The 15,132-nt window shown below is 45.9% G+C and overlaps 2 protein-coding genes across 2 annotated transcripts; one reads left to right on the forward strand and one right to left on the reverse strand.

The window, feature by feature from the left end:
* The first annotated feature begins 2,994 nt into the window (after positions 1 to 2,994).
* On the forward strand, positions 2,995 to 5,400 carry LOC119290057 (1-aminocyclopropane-1-carboxylate oxidase homolog 1-like). Its single transcript, XM_037569180.1, has 3 exons — positions 2,995 to 3,601; positions 3,741 to 4,062; positions 4,964 to 5,400. The coding sequence occupies exons 1-3, from the start codon at positions 3,045 to 3,047 to the stop codon at positions 5,168 to 5,170; spliced, it is 1,086 nt and encodes a 361-aa protein (XP_037425077.1). The 5' UTR covers positions 2,995 to 3,044; the 3' UTR covers positions 5,171 to 5,400.
* A 3,838-nt stretch (positions 5,401 to 9,238) lies between these two features.
* LOC119288466 (NAC domain-containing protein 62-like) lies at positions 9,239 to 12,980 on the reverse strand. The gene is made up of 5 exons (XM_037568084.1): positions 12,371 to 12,980; positions 10,865 to 11,128; positions 10,162 to 10,746; positions 9,964 to 10,057; positions 9,239 to 9,854 (listed from the first exon to the last, which is right to left on the reverse strand). Exons 1-5 carry the CDS (start codon positions 12,881 to 12,883, stop codon positions 9,613 to 9,615), a joined length of 1,698 nt encoding a protein of 565 aa, XP_037423981.1. The 5' UTR covers positions 12,884 to 12,980; the 3' UTR covers positions 9,239 to 9,612.
* Between the last annotated feature and the right edge of the window lie 2,152 nt (positions 12,981 to 15,132).

The raw sequence follows: 15,132 nt of genomic DNA on the forward strand, positions 1-15,132 counted from the left end.
TCGGGCGGCGGCGCGGCTCCCCCCTCCTCTCCTCCTCCACACCCTTCCTCGCCGCCGGGGCAAAGCCCCTCGCGGTGGCTGGCGGCGGGGCCCCTCTCTCCGCCGCTCGGGGCTGGCCGGTGCGGGGCGGCCTGCTCTGGCGGCGGCGCGGCGGCTGCGTGCCCGTGGACGCGGCGGTGGATCGGGTCTGGTAACGGGCTGCATCGGGCGGTTCTGGTGGACCCCTTTTCTACGGGCTCCGGCTCAGTGGCCCTCTCCTCTCTGTCGGGGCCGGTCATGGGCTAGAGCTGGTGAAGATGGGGGCGTGCCGACCGGATTTGACGTGACTTTTTCGGCAGGCGGCGCGGGTTGGGGTAGCGGCCGGGCGTGGCTGGTGCTCTGGTCGTGGGCGGTGGCGCGGGGAGGTCCGTGTGGTGACCTTCCGATGGCGCGGCGGCAACACGGTGGCCGACAGATTTAACCGCGGCGGCGGCCGCTTCTCCGGCGTCTGCTCGTCTGCGGTTAGGCTGTTTCGACCTTGCTTCATCTCCTCGTCGTCCGGGCTCTACTTGCCTCGTAGGGTTGGCCTGCTCCCAGCTGTTGTCCATCGCACGTCTCGCGCTCGGTGCCGCGGGCCCGAGCTCGTCTCATGCCCGGCTGCAGGACCGCGCTCATCTCGCGCCCGGTGCTGCAGGACGGGCGATGGTGGCCAGTTTTGGCATGCCTATTGGGTCTCGGTGCTGGGGGCCGCTCAGGGGTGCGAAAGTCTGAGCCTTTCCGCTCATCTCTTTGGTTGGTGTAGCGACGGGTCTCAGGTGAGGTGGCGTTTTTGGTCTTGGATGCCGGGGCGGCGACTCTGGTGGTGGTAGCCCGGTGCTCATGGGCAGAGCCCGTGGCTGGGTGCTGCCCGGCTGCCATGGCCGTGTGGGCGCCGTGGTGGCCGGGGTGTGGCGTTCGGTGGCGGTGAGTGCTGACCGGGGTGAAAACCTGTTCTATCCTCGGATGGACCGGCGGCGGCAAAGCCCGTTCCCTTCTTAAAGGCGTCGTCGCAGCTCTCATTGCCCGTTATGTTGCTCCAGGGGAAACTCTGACCCTCGGGTCGGGTGGTGGCGGCGCTCCGGTGTCGTTTCCTTCCTGAAGGCAACGCCTTGGAGTCCACAGTTCGCGGCTTCATCTCTTCGTAGATAGGGGTGGTGTCGTTGCGCTCAGCGTCTATGTATCATGCATTGGGTGTGTGCGTGTGTGGGGGCGTGCGTTTGTACCGCCGTGTTGATGATCGTTGCTTTATTTATAAAGCAGGGAGAAAGCCTTTTTCTGTAATTCTCTCAAGATGTTCAGGGTTATGTATGACATAACAACACAGACCATGAGTGTTCAGGGTTATGTATGAAGGATGTTGAGCACTTGTGTTGCTTTTCCAGAGTGAAAAAGGGTACCCCTTAGAAAATTTATACATATTCTGGTACACAGAACCGTGAGCTATCCATTTAGCTAGAAGGGTACAGGAACAAACCATGAGCTATCCATCGCGCATATTATGCGCACGCTTGAGTATACTCGGGTATACTTAAGTTGGGTTTAGTACCCAGGTACAGTCTAAAAGCATATCAGATCAGGTATACAATCATGCGCCTGGGTTTACCTTATCAAGATTTTTCACTTTCCATTTATATAGCACAGCAGCTAAATTGATTACCCAAAACATGCATGCTACCACAAAGTTGATGTTTTGCTTACCACACTGCTACCAGCTTGGTCTATCAGCTTAACTGCTTTGTGAATAAGTAAACGGTATTGATTATCATTGATATCATTGGCATATCACACAAACTATGATTTTTTTATGTCGAGGATGAAAGAATGAACTTTGACATGCTAGATGCAAGGAACTTGGAAATCGCGACACAACAAATTGTGCTAATAGCAGTAACAATTACCTCAATGAAACTGAAAATGTACGTAGTAGAAAAAAGGACACCGGATGATGCAGTGAGGATGGTCTGATCTACTAGGTTTGCTTCGTGTTCCTCATCTTCATCCTCTGAGCCGGACAGAAGATGGAATCAATATGGGGACATTCATAAAACTTCCAAGTGATTGGGAGCAGAGCAACCTGACTATAACAAATTAAACACCTGGCCAAATTTAGCTCCAGCTTTCGACAGTATATCCATCACCCTGACGCCATCCTCATCTTCTAACTGGCGCACCCTGTGCCTCCCTGTCAATCACTTTGTACGCAACATGCAGTACACATTGATCATTTGAACTGTCACAAACACTCTAGATGTACTGTCATCTCTGTTCTTCTCCAAATAGCGACGGCAGACACAGATTGTTGAAAAAGAGAAGTAAAATTGCACACAGATTGTTGGGGCGGGAGTAGGTGTAGGTAGAAATTGACAGAGCCGTCCGTTTCAAACACACAACTTTGTAAACAACAAGTCCCACTCATCTATCTTCAAAACATTAATCAATTCTCTCAAATAAACTGGTAGACAAATCAAAACCTGTTCCTATTCCGCGTATATATAAATAGAGCAATCTAAAGTTACCACCTGCAAGCAAACTTGTTATTGCTTAAACAAACAAACAAACAAACAAACAAACAAACAAACAAACAAACCAAGGCATCAGTTGTAGGTGTAGAAATTATTAGTAACAGTGTTGTTGAATACTACAAGGTACCCTTGTTTGAAAATCAGACGAAACGGGCAGCAGGGTTCGTCAATATGATGATGATGTTCATCTCCTTTCACCCAAGAATTTTTTTGCATAGTCCTGAAAGATGATGGTTAAGTTCGTCTAGAAGTAAAAGAAAAATTGTAGAGAAGATTGTGGCAGAAGCTGTAGAAATTAACAGAGCCGTCCCTTTTCAACACTGTGTTTGGTCAACACAGGTCTCACTCATCTTATCTTGAACTCATTAATCCTCCCAAATGAATAAATAAATTCCTATTCCATGTGAGTATAAATAGAGCAGAGCAACAGAGCAATCTAAAGTTACCACCTGCAACCAAACTTGTTCTTGCTTAAACAAACAAACCTTAACCAACCAACCAACCATGGCATCGTCAGTTGTGGTGGACAACAGCCAGCGTGAGATGGAGATCAAAGCCTTCCACGAAAGCAAAGCCGGCGTCAAAGGCCTCGTCGACGCCGGTGTCACCAAGCTTCCCTCCATGTTCATACATCCTCCAGAGGATCTTCTCAGCTATTCCCTCCCTCAAGAAGAAGAAGACGACGAGCATCTTCACAAGATTCGCAGCCTTCAGTTCCCCGTGATCGATCTCACCGGGTTTGATACTGATTCCTCGGAGAGCCGAAAGGAGATCGTGGAGGAGATAAGGAACGCGGCAGAGTCATGGGGATTCTTTCAGCTGGTGAACCATGGGATTCCTCGTGGCGTAATGGAGGGAATCCAGAGAGGAGTCCGAGCTTTCCATGAGCTTCCTCAGGAGGAGAAAGCAAAGTGGTACTCGCGCGACTTTTCTCGCAAGGTTAACTTCTTCAGCTTTCATGGAGATCTCAGCGCAGCAACTCCGGCCGACTGGAGAGATACCTTATCTTGCAAGACTCTACAAGACCCCGAAAGCTTTCAAGAAATACCACAAATCTGCAGGTCATCCCTCCACTATATAATACAGTACATAATTAACTTCACACACTAACTTTTTAGTTAGTTATTATCCCATGCATGTTAAGGGTGCTTTGGTGAGATAAAATTATATTTTTGATAACATTATTGTGCAAGTGTACAGAGAAGAAGTGAAGGAGTACATGGAAGGCAACGATGGAGTTGTGATGAAGTTGTCTGAGTTATTTTCGGAAGCTTTAGGTCTTGCAAGTGATTATCTAGCAGGCACAAGATGCTTCAATGCAAGGTCAATGGCGTGTCACTATTTCCCGATATGTCCCGAGCCACATTTGACCATGGGTGGGACCAAGCATACTGACCTCGGGTTCCTCACCTTGCTCCTCCAAGATAGTGTCGGCGGCCTTCAAGTTCTTCATCAAGATGTTTGGATTGATGTTCCTCCTGTCAAGGGTGCTTTGCTCGCCAATATTGCTGACATGATGCAGGTACTGTCACACTTTCACCGAACAAAATTGCTATACATTAATTATATATTTATACACTCACTCATATGAAACACTAATTTTATTAAACTATTTATTTATTGTTATTGTTAGTATACAATTCTATCCGTATATGTGTATTTAAGCTAATATAAAAATTACTTATTTTATGGGTACTAGTATATTTTGTGAAATCTGGACGTTTCCCTTTCTAATAGTAGAGCTATAATATATAAGACTGGATAGCGGTTTTACCGTGCAGTGATAAGTTTCAAAAAATATATAAGAGTGAATACAATATATTCCCCAATCTCTCATTGTCTCAAGTTCTAGTCTTTAATTTTATTATATTAAAATGGTGCATAAACTCTAAACTATTAGTAAATATAGAAATTTTAATAACAAATGACATTACCAATTGATATTGGACCAATCACATGCATATTTGTATTCTAGTTGTTCATGTCAATTTTTGTAAATTGATCTTTATTTGTGATTTAAGATTTAAGGACGGTTCTGACACAATTTTAAAATCTAAGAATAATTTAATTATCATAAAAATAATTCTATTCGTGATAAATTTGCAATATTATTTTTGACATAAACAGTAATGTTTAATAAATTAAACTATACTTAACTAAAATATACTCCCTCTGTTCCCAAATATTTGTCTTTCTAGAGATTTCAACAAGTGACTACATACGAAGCCAAATGAGTGAATCTACACTCTAAAATATGTCTACATACATCGGTATGTTGTAGTCCATTGAAATGTTTAGAAAGACAAATTTTTGGGAAGAGAAGGAGTATGTTGTTACTCACCATAATACCATACACCATCATTGATCTCTATGATGGATTGTTTGAAATCCAATTCTTATTTGTTCCTTTTGCAATTGTGCAGATTATTACAAACGGGAAGTTCAAGAGCGTGGAGCATCGAGTTGTGCTGAGACCAACTGTAGAGCCACGTATCTCAATTGCATGCTTTCTAAGCACTGATGATCTTGATAGGCCATATGGGCCGATAAAGGAGCTTTTATCAGAAGACAATAAGCCCATTTATGACCAAGTCATATTCGGTGAATACATGAAGAAGTATAAACTATAAATTACATCAACGGTTTTGAATTCTATATATTCCATCCTCTTAGAATAAGGTTGTGGTTGGTGACATTAATAATGTGGAACAGTGCAAGCATAATAAATTATATATATGGACATATATTTTATTATAGGCGACCATGGTCATGTTTAGATTTCCAAAGTTATTGTGCAATGTATCTCCTTTTCATAATCGATCCGGTGTATGGTTTGCTGAATAATTATTGAGAATTTTAATGCGTGTCCACTTATTGTATCTTTATCATCATATCGATGACCTCGGCGACTTCGCCTAAACATGGCAATGGGAACCCGCAACCCACGAACCCGACGGGTAAAAACCCTATTAGGGTAAGGGTTTGGGAAAAATAAATACCCATGGGTTTTTAAATGGGAGAAAAATGTACCCATCGCGTAAGACGGGTATGGTACGGGAAGGCAATACCCATACCTGCTTATCCGCATACCCGTGTACAAAAATGCAACTGCTAGCCTTGACCAAAAATCCCCTCCCCTTATCCTTGTGCATGATCTTGTTTAAATGTGTTGATCTTGTTTCGTAAACTCATGATTTTGCCTCTGATTTTATTGATCATATTATAGAATTCTTCATTTGATCATTTCAAAGTAGGGGATGCATAAGTAACTTCAGCAAAATAAAATTATAGAAAATTTTGTCCCTCTAGTTTGTCTTGTTATTGGAAAAAGGAAGAAAGTGTTTCTCTAAGTTCACTTATAGGCTACTAATCCATGAATGTAATTCGACATTGTTTGGTGCCATTTAGTTCATGCTTATCAATATCAAATTTTATAAATTAATACCAATTTTTATTCTATCGCACAACAAATCGTGATATGTATGTCCTCAAATGCTGAAATGTGGTATATATGTGTTGAAAATTTGAAGTATACATGCTGAATTGTGTGTATATGCGGAAATGCTAAAAATACATGGTGAAATGTGAATTAGGAAAGGTGGCTGAGATGGGCATTTTTACACGAGGGTATTACCCGCACCCGACCGGATACGGGTATGGAAACATTTTGTAACCCGAGGTGTGGGTACGGGTACGGGTTTGGGCGAAAAATATTGAGACGGGTAAGGGTTTGGGCGACCATTACCCGCACCTGAACCCGGCGGCTGCCCCCCTCGAACGAGCTGCAGCAAACGCGTGTCCCCTCGGGCGACGCTAGCGGCCTCGACGACATCTTGGCTATGTTTCATGTGACATTCTTCAAGTGCGGCAGAGTGTGCCTTGGGGCGGCGAACGTCAGGGAGGCGAGGGGCGACGTTGGTGTCCCAGTGGCTAAACATATTTGCATGTAGCAAGAACTTTATCAAGACCTACTCAAACATCATTGAAGCATATATAATTTGGTGGTAAACATAAAGAATAAACAACAATGGGTAATTATTATAAAATTCAGGCAAGAATATTGATACCCATCTTGTTGTATTTTGTTTGAGTTTCGCAATAATTTATAAAGCATTCAACATAGTACAGTATTAAACAATACGCATATATTTCATCTTAATTATGAGGCATTGGTAAGTGTCGTCTCATTAAGTTTTTGTTTTTAAATCCTAAAATTACCAAACTAATAAGTTGTTACTATTCGTATCTTCCCTTTATCCGTAGTTCCTTTTGTGAAGGCAGCCAAATATGCTCCAGAGGTTGAAATTGTGACATCCTTCCTAGCACTCTCTTGCTCTTGGGCAAATCTTTTCCTCTTCTCTGGGTTGGGTATTGTCTTGACATTAGTGGTCCACTAAGGATAGATACCGTCACCCAGGTAGTATCCTTTGTCATAGTTGTGGACGTTGACAGTAAAGTTCACCGGTGGGTTGTTGCCTTCGGCAAGCCTAGCAAACACCGGCGAGCGCTGAAGTGCGTTGATATCATTGTGTGATCCGGCCATGCCAAAGAAAGTGTGCTAGATCCAGAGATTTTGAGACGCCACGGACTCTAGTATGACAGTGCAAGCCCTGACATGGCCCTTATACTGCCCTTGCCAAGCAGAAGGGCAGTTCTTCCACTCCCGGTGCATGCAGTCTATGCTACCAAGCATCCCTGAGAAGCCCCTGCTGGCATTCATCGCCAACAAACGGGTTGTATCTTCAGCAGTCGGCTCTCTCAAGTACTCAGGGCCAAACACAACCATAACAGCCTTGCAGAACTTATACATGGACTCTAGGCATGTAGACTCACTCATACGGATATGCAAGCATTCAGATGGCGGTAGTGCATTTCTAGTAAGAGGAGAAACCAATCTTGCCAACGACATCCTCTTTGCACTTGAAAATAATCATCCTAGGCGACCACCCCCTCTCTAATACGGTTGAAAAGATGCCTACTCATACGGAAACGGCGGCGCAATTTTTGATGTTTGAACAACGGGTTTGTTGTATCAAAGTAGTCCTTCCAAAGAAGGAAATGCCCGCTCTCTCGGTTGCGATTCAACGTCGGAAGGTGGCCCGGAATGGAGCCACCGAACAATGGCCGCTCGCTGTTGAGGTGGTGATGGACCAACACGGCAACCAATATCTCCTCTTCGTTGGACGACGAATCGTTGGAGTCGCAAAGAAAATTGTGAAAAAAGAACTCGTCGGCTGAGTCCATTTTGTACCTTGGCAAACTGTCGAACAGCTTGCGGGCGTCGACGAAGGACACGGCCGGCGAAGGGAGTCACGGCGTGCAGGGACCAGCTAGCTGCCCTGCCGGCGTCCGACGAGTGGGCCGGCGTCCGATGAGCGTGCCAATGAGGATCTGGCGGGGCGGCGAGGCGGCTTCTTGGTCGGGGGCGGCTGTGTAGTGAGGGGTAGAAGCAGTTGGCTCTCCGGCGATAAGACGGTGGTGGCGGGTGACGTGGGAGTGGACGGCGTTGTTGGGCGGATGTGGAGCCGCCGACAGTTGGCAGAGTCGCTGGCAAAAATGGGCGGCGGCGTCGGCGATGAAGAAGGCATGCGAGGGTTGCTGTTGGATAGGGGGAGGCCATTATGCCACCGATGAGCGGGCCCGGGGAAAGAGAAGGCGAGCGGGCGCGTGTCTGCGCTGACGCAAATCCGGCTCAAAAATGGGCCGGGAATGGGTCGCCCGCGGACGAAAAGCGGACGCGCGTTGAACCGCCTTTTATGTCCGCGCCGACCCAAACAGATAGCGACGAACGAAATGAGTCGCTCCATTGGAGTTGCTCTTATGATCATATCGACGTCCTCGGCGACTTTGCCGCTCCGACGAGCTGCAGCGAACGCTAGCGGCCTTGACGACATCTTCTTGGCTATGTTTCATGTGACATTCTTCAAGTGCGGCAGAGTGTGCCTTGGGGCGGTGGACGTCAGGGAGGCGAGGGGCGACGTTGGTGTCCCAGTGGCTAAACATATTTGCATGTAGCAAGAACTTTATCAAGACCTACTCAAACATCATTGAAGCATATATAATTTGGTGGTAGACATAAAGAATAGACAACAATGGGGTAATTATTATAAAATTCAGGCAAGAATATTGATACCCATCTTGTTGTATTTTGTTTGAGTTTCACAATATTTATAAAGCATTCAACATAGTACAGTATTAAAAAAAATACGCATATATTTCATCTTAATTATGAGGCATTGCTAAGTGTCGTCTCATTAAGCTTTTTGATTTTAAATCCTAAGATTACCAAGCTAATAAGTTGGTACTATCCGTAGCTTCCCTTTATCCGTAGTTCCTTTTGTGAAGGCAGCCAAATATGCTCCAGAGGTTGAAATTGTGATACAGTGAGTGAAGAAAAACAGAGTAATGCACGGGAGAAGAGGTTGAATGCAGACCGCGACCACGACCAGCGCCATCGTCGTCAACATCGGTAAGAATCAACCTGCCTGCAACTGCAATACACCTCTGCTTGGATCCGATCAACATTCAGCATCACTCACTCCTGCCTGCAGTTATCACTGAAACTGAACAGCTGTTTTTTTTCAAAATGAAGTTGAGATACACTCTTGTCTTCAAACTTGTGCTAGCTGTGCTTTGAGGATTCAGAAACTCAACTTGAGATGCACTGCACTGCACTAACATAACTCAATATGTTAACATAACTCAATCATCCATTCCCATATGGAGTGGAGTAGGTCATGGAGTTGCTAACATAACTCCATCATCCATTCATTCATTTGCTTGCATAGACAATAGAGTTTGTAACTCCATTTCTCTCTCCAATATCTCATCTCATCTCATCTCAATGGGATGCCTACATTACAAACTCCATACGGTACGGTAGAGAGACCCTAAAGTTACTTAACACAGACAGACAGACAGACACCAAGTCAAGTATATACATCACACCCAGGGCAGCAACACCAACACAAGTATATATATATAGAGAGAGAGAGCCTACCAACGAACGAAGAACGATGATGATGAGGAGGAACCGTTTAGTTTAGTTCTCACCGGCTGGCCGGTAGCTCAGTCACCTCCAGACACCAACCAACACAAGCACAAGCAGAGGGGCCATCACCAGGAGCGCCACCCACAGGGACCTCCGCACGGCGGTTTCTGAAGATGAATCTCCAGGGCCAGGCACGCAGCCACTGTTGCGCACGAGTCCGTCCTGGTCGTGCCCGTTTTGACCCGAGTCCTGCTTCACCCTCTGCTTCAGACCGGCTCCACGACGCGGCTTGCCATCTTCTTCTTGTTCCAATATGCTGTTATCTGCATGGCACCGAATTTACCAAACACCTCAGCTTAGCCACAGCTCGCCATACGGGCACTAAGCCATCCTTTCTCTTTCAAAATTGAACAAGGCTTATTTATTACGTACCACTGAATGATAGATGCTGGAGCTTGTCTGCAACTTCCACGGGAGAAACCAGCAGCGCTTGAGCAGGAGCCATGTTATGCATCAGATCTCCAGCCTGAGCAAGACAGACATATTATGATGAGTACAAAATACTAATAAGTAGACTTGCTCTCAGTCTTTTTTCAAACATAACTCAAGGTAAGTCTGAACCATACATACCATAGTTTGGAAAAGTGCATCATTGACATGATCATCCTCCTCATGGTTGCTGGATGAACTTTCTGTGCTACAGCCTGCTGATTCGCCCTCACCTTCTTCGCTTTCCGAGTCACAAGCTAATATAGGCTGAGACGCCGATGCCCTGTCAACAGCGTACGCAAGCCGGATCCTCCTTGCCGCAATCCCTTGTTGCAGGTCCATCAACTCTACTGGAGCTGTGGGCTGCTGCTGCGCCGAGGGTGCTGCCCCCATAGAGCCCATATCTTGGCCAATTGAATTTATTATGTCGCTCCTGCCCGATTCTAGCATAGAGTCCAACAGATCTTCAGGATAAGGAGTCCATGAGCCTGTAGGATTGGACGCGCCCGTTTCGTCATAGGCTGGAGTGAGCAGGATGTCATCCAGATTTATGGTACCGTCCTGATACATGGAGAAGTCATGCTGCGCATCACCCATGTTGCCAATGAAAGGGAACTCCGTGTAAGGACGCATCGGGGAATTGAACATAGGGAATTCATCGTATCTCTGATGCTCGGCCTGTAGCTCTATGTCTGGAAGCTGCTCCAACGAAGCCATAAAAGCATCCTGCAATTTAATTTATGGATAAGAAAAGACACACACACATTTCTCAGTCAACTGAAAGACAGGAGAACAGGCTCAAGATAATATAATGTACTCAGGAAAGGGAAAACAAGCAGTTGACCTGATCCGCTGACTGCTCTGCGGCGCCGGTGGCTGTGGCTGCAAGAAGATGGGCCGTGGAGGAGTGATCATTAGTAACATTGGTCGGAGTCAGCTGGGTCGAATCAGATGGCGAGGCCTTGTCTTCCACCATGGAGGCGCTGGCCGTGTCGTCGGCTTGCTGTAGCAGCGGATTGGCTGGAGGCGACGTGGACGGGGGTTCTGAAATGGGCGCCGGGGCCTCTTCGTCCTGCTTGTTGAACAGGCGGTACAGAACAAAGCTATCCTGAAGAAACAAATTAACAAGAAGACATTTGGAGAGGCATCAGGTTATATATATACATAGTTTATCATCTTGGAAGCATGTACTGTCCTATTGTAATGGCAAAATTCGAATATACATAGTGTTTATGACAAGTTGACAAGCAATTTCCAGTGGAATCCTGTACAGGAGTGAGCGAGGTACACTGACTGACTGTGCCTGCACAATGGATATTCATCGTCTTGCAAGTATGGCCAACCCTATTGTTATGGCAGAATTGGCCCAAGAACAGGGTGAGGCTGCAAATGGTACTGCTAAGCTAGCTAGCTAGCACATTCATATTCATATTGATCATAGAGAAGAAAGAAAGGAGCAACCCTGAGGAAACAAGAAGAAGATATTTTGACACATATTCATATTCATCCTGCCAATAAGTATGCTATGTCCTCCTATCCTAGTGTTCAAATCCTGTCAAGACTGCAAACTGTACCTATTTAAGCTAGCTATCACATTCATATCCATAGTACTCCCTCCGTTCTTTTTTTTATAAGTCGTTTCAGACAGCTGAAATTGAGCTGTTTTGCACGCTGTCTAAATGTCTGCAACGTCTTATAAAAGTGAAGAGAGGAACGAGCAAGTGAATGAGATGCAATATTCTAATTGTGAAGAAACAAAATAGATGAGTTGAACTGAAATTGGAGCAGAGCAGTACAAGAGGCAGAGGATCTGATGTGGTTGGACTAAGTTATCCTTTGCTCCCTAGATAAAGAAATAAAGAGGAACACATTTCGATGTAAAGTTGACAACCGATAATAAATATCCTAACTGCTGGCTGCAAATAGCTTGGTACTGCTAACACTTATGTAAAGTTGAGATGGAAGCAGAGCAGAGAAAAACAATTGAGCACATTCATATTCATATTCATATCCATATCCATATCCATACTAGGTAGTATAAATAATTGAGAAGCAAGCAGCTGAATGAGATGCTACAAGAGGCAGAGTATCTATCTACTGTATCTGATTTGACTAGTCCCACTTAGTTATATGTGCCTGACTCACTGACTGACTGCAACCCTAACTTGGTATCTATCTTCTGATTTGTTGCCAATAAGCAAGCTAGGTAACACATTGGCATCCATGGCATGGCAGAAAGAAAGAAAGAAAGAAAGAAAGAATTACTCTACTCTACTTATTCAAGCTGAAATCAAATCAAATCAAATCAGTGGAAGCAGAGCAGAACGATAAGAGGAAGGGGAAAAGTTACATTTTGGGGGCCTGCAGATTGGGATTGGGGGTTTGGGTCGGTGGCGGTGTACTCGTGCATGATCCACGGGGTGCGTGCGCCGCGTGGGGCGCGGCCGCGGTGGAACACGAGAGTCTTCTTCACGCCGATGAGGGCGCCCTTCCCCCTGCAGCCCCCCGGGCCCGGGGCCCGGATGAGGCGGTCCTTGCCGGTGGCCTTCCAGTAGCCGGCGGCGGTGGAGCGGCAGGAGCGGGAGGACTTGCCGGGGTACTTGGGGCGGTCGCGGCGGGCGAAGAAGAACCACTCGGGGTCGTCGGACTTGATGACGGAGCGGGCCGGCAGGTCCCACGGCTCCACCGCCGCCAGGTCCACGTCCGGGATCGCCAGCAGGTCCGGGTGCGCCCGCCCCGCGATCTTGGCCTTGAGGTAGTGCCGCACCAGCTCCTCGTCCGTCGGACGGAACCGGAACCCCACCGGAAGCACCGCCGGGGTCGAGGAGGAGGACGACGACTCCGACCCCGCCGCGGTCGTCATCGCTGGCTGGCTAAAGACTCTGCTTTTCTGTCTTTCTTTCTGACTGTCCGGGAGGGGAGCAGAGGAGAGGGGAAGCAGAGCAAGAAAGAGAGTGGTGATGGATGGATGGTTTTTCTACTCCCCCTCCCTTTTCAACTCTCTCTCTCTCTCACTTTTTGGTTTCCCAATTTCTCAAAAAATAAAAATAAAATCTTTTGGTTTCCCAAAACTTACAAACCCCCCTCGATGGCATCTACTCCCTCCGTTCCAAAATAGATGACCCAACTTTGTACTAAAGTTAGTACAAAGTTGGGTCATCTATTTTGGAACGGAGGGAGTACAATCTATCTATTTGAGCACAAAGTGAGAGATAACGATGTAAATGCGCTCTCGCTGCGTCGTATCTTTAGGTTGTATCGCGTGCATTAAATGTAGGGAAATCTTAACGATTGTTGGTAGTATCTATTTGTTGTGTGCTTGAGCTTTTATTGCCACGCATAATGTGACGACCCTCCATGACGTATTCCTACTAATTAATGTGTCGAAAGTGCGTTACGGCTCATCTTTGTGGACCACTTTTTTTTTCTCGTCATGCTCGTTTTCAACCCTCTGTTGCCAAACTTATAAACACCCTCCATCTATTTAAGCACAAATGCAACATATATTTATATAAGGTTGTAACGCATTGATTAAATGAAAATCTCGATGTCATGCTTTCAGTGCTGTCTAGAAGCTTTTATTGCCCCACCTAACATGATTTAATCAATAAAATATTTGCATTCATTGGTCAGATGCGCATTATGATTAGTCCATGGTACGTATCTTGGTTGGCATCTTCGGTTTTACATCACCCGTTGACCAGTGGTACTACCGTCACTCATGGCTATGTAAGTATCAATCATTTATTTACAAGGAATCCGTGAACAAATTGAAGATCACAACAAAGAGCACGCATGTCAAGCAAGGGAAATTGAAAGTACAGACAGGACCTTGGACAAAATAGTTAAAGCGTAGTCGGCTATGGTTTCCTTGTCCACTTTTTGCTTGTTGTTTTCAACTATCTCTCTCTCACTTTTTGGTTTCCCAATTACTCAAAAAATAAAAAAAAACTTTTTGGTTTCCCAACACATACAAACTCCTGCATCTACAATCTATTTATTCAAGCACAAAGTAAGAGATAACGATGTAAATGTGCTCTCGATGCGTCGTATTTTTAGGCTATATCCCGTCCATTAATGAAAATCTTGACGCTACGCTTCCGATTGTCAATAGTATCTACTTTTTGTGTCCATGAGTTTTTATTGCCGCGCATAATGTGACGATCATCCATGGCATATTCATATTAATTAATGCGTCGAAAGTGTGTTACGGCTCATCTTTGTTAACCATTTTTTTTTCTCGCCATGGTCGCTTTCAACCCTCTCACACTGTTTTGTTGCCAAACTTACAAACCCCTCCATCTATTTAAGCACACAATCACAAATGCGCCATATATTTATATAAGGTTGTAACGCATGGATTAAATGAAAATCTCGATGTCATGCTTTCAATGATGTCATGCTTTCCCAAAACTTACAAACACCCGCATCTATTTGAGAATAAAGTAAGAGATAACGACATAAGGGCGCTCTCGATGCATCATATTTTAAGGTTGTATAGCAGGCATTTAATGGAATTTTTGATGTGATGCTACCAATGGCATGTATCTATTTGTTGTGTCGATGATGTGATCGATCCGTGGCATATTCGCATTTACGCGCCGAAAACACGTTACCATTGACCTTTGTTCTCCACTTTTTCCTTGTCATGGCCATTTTCAACTCTCTGGTAACATTTTTGTTGTCTATTTAAGCACAAAAGCATAAGCTAAGGTACAAGGACACTCCTAGTGCATCGTATCTTGAGGTTATATCATGTGCATTAAATGGGAAATTTGATGTGATGCTTGGTCTACTTATTTTGTCGATAAGCTTTTATGCCGCCCATAATATGATTGATCTGTGACATGTTCACTTTTATGCGCCTGAAGTGTGTTATGAATGATCTTTTGTTGGCATCCATAGCTGTTTGTATATCACACACTCCCCCTCCCCCGTCCCCACGCTCGCGCCGCCTCCCCGGGGGGCGGCCGGGGCGGCCCCCATCGAGCTCCTCTCCTTCCCCCTCCCCCGTGCTCCTCCCCCCCGCCGCCGCCAGCGGAGCCCCCAGATCTGGCTGGGCGGGCTGGCAGCGGCGGGCCCTTCCTTCCCCCGCGCGCGCTCCCCCTGCCC

The sequence above is a fragment of the Triticum dicoccoides genome, chromosome 4A (assembly GCF_002162155.2).
Source record: "Triticum dicoccoides isolate Atlit2015 ecotype Zavitan chromosome 4A, WEW_v2.0, whole genome shotgun sequence".
Classification (NCBI taxonomy): Eukaryota; Viridiplantae; Streptophyta; class Magnoliopsida; order Poales; family Poaceae; genus Triticum; species Triticum dicoccoides.

Excerpts from the sequence above, each read along its gene's own strand:
- LOC119290057 (XM_037569180.1), top strand. The coding sequence starts at position 3,045 with ATGGCATCGTCAGTTGTGGTGGACAACAGCCAGCGTGAGATGGAGATC. Across the intron at positions 3,602-3,740 it reads GAAATACCACAAATCTGCAG|AGAAGAAGTGAAGGAGTACA; the intron begins GTCATCCCTCCA and ends GCAAGTGTACAG. Across the intron at positions 4,063-4,963 it reads ATATTGCTGACATGATGCAG|ATTATTACAAACGGGAAGTT; the intron begins GTACTGTCACAC and ends GCAATTGTGCAG.
- LOC119288466 (XM_037568084.1), bottom strand. The coding sequence starts at position 12,883 with ATGACGACCGCGGCGGGGTCGGAGTCGTCGTCCTCCTCCTCGACCCCG. Across the intron at positions 10,058-10,161 it reads ATGCACTTTTCCAAACTATG|GCTGGAGATCTGATGCATAA; the intron begins GTATGTATGGTT and ends TGTCTTGCTCAG. Across the intron at positions 9,855-9,963 it reads CCAGCATCTATCATTCAGTG|ATAACAGCATATTGGAACAA; the intron begins GTACGTAATAAA and ends GGTGCCATGCAG.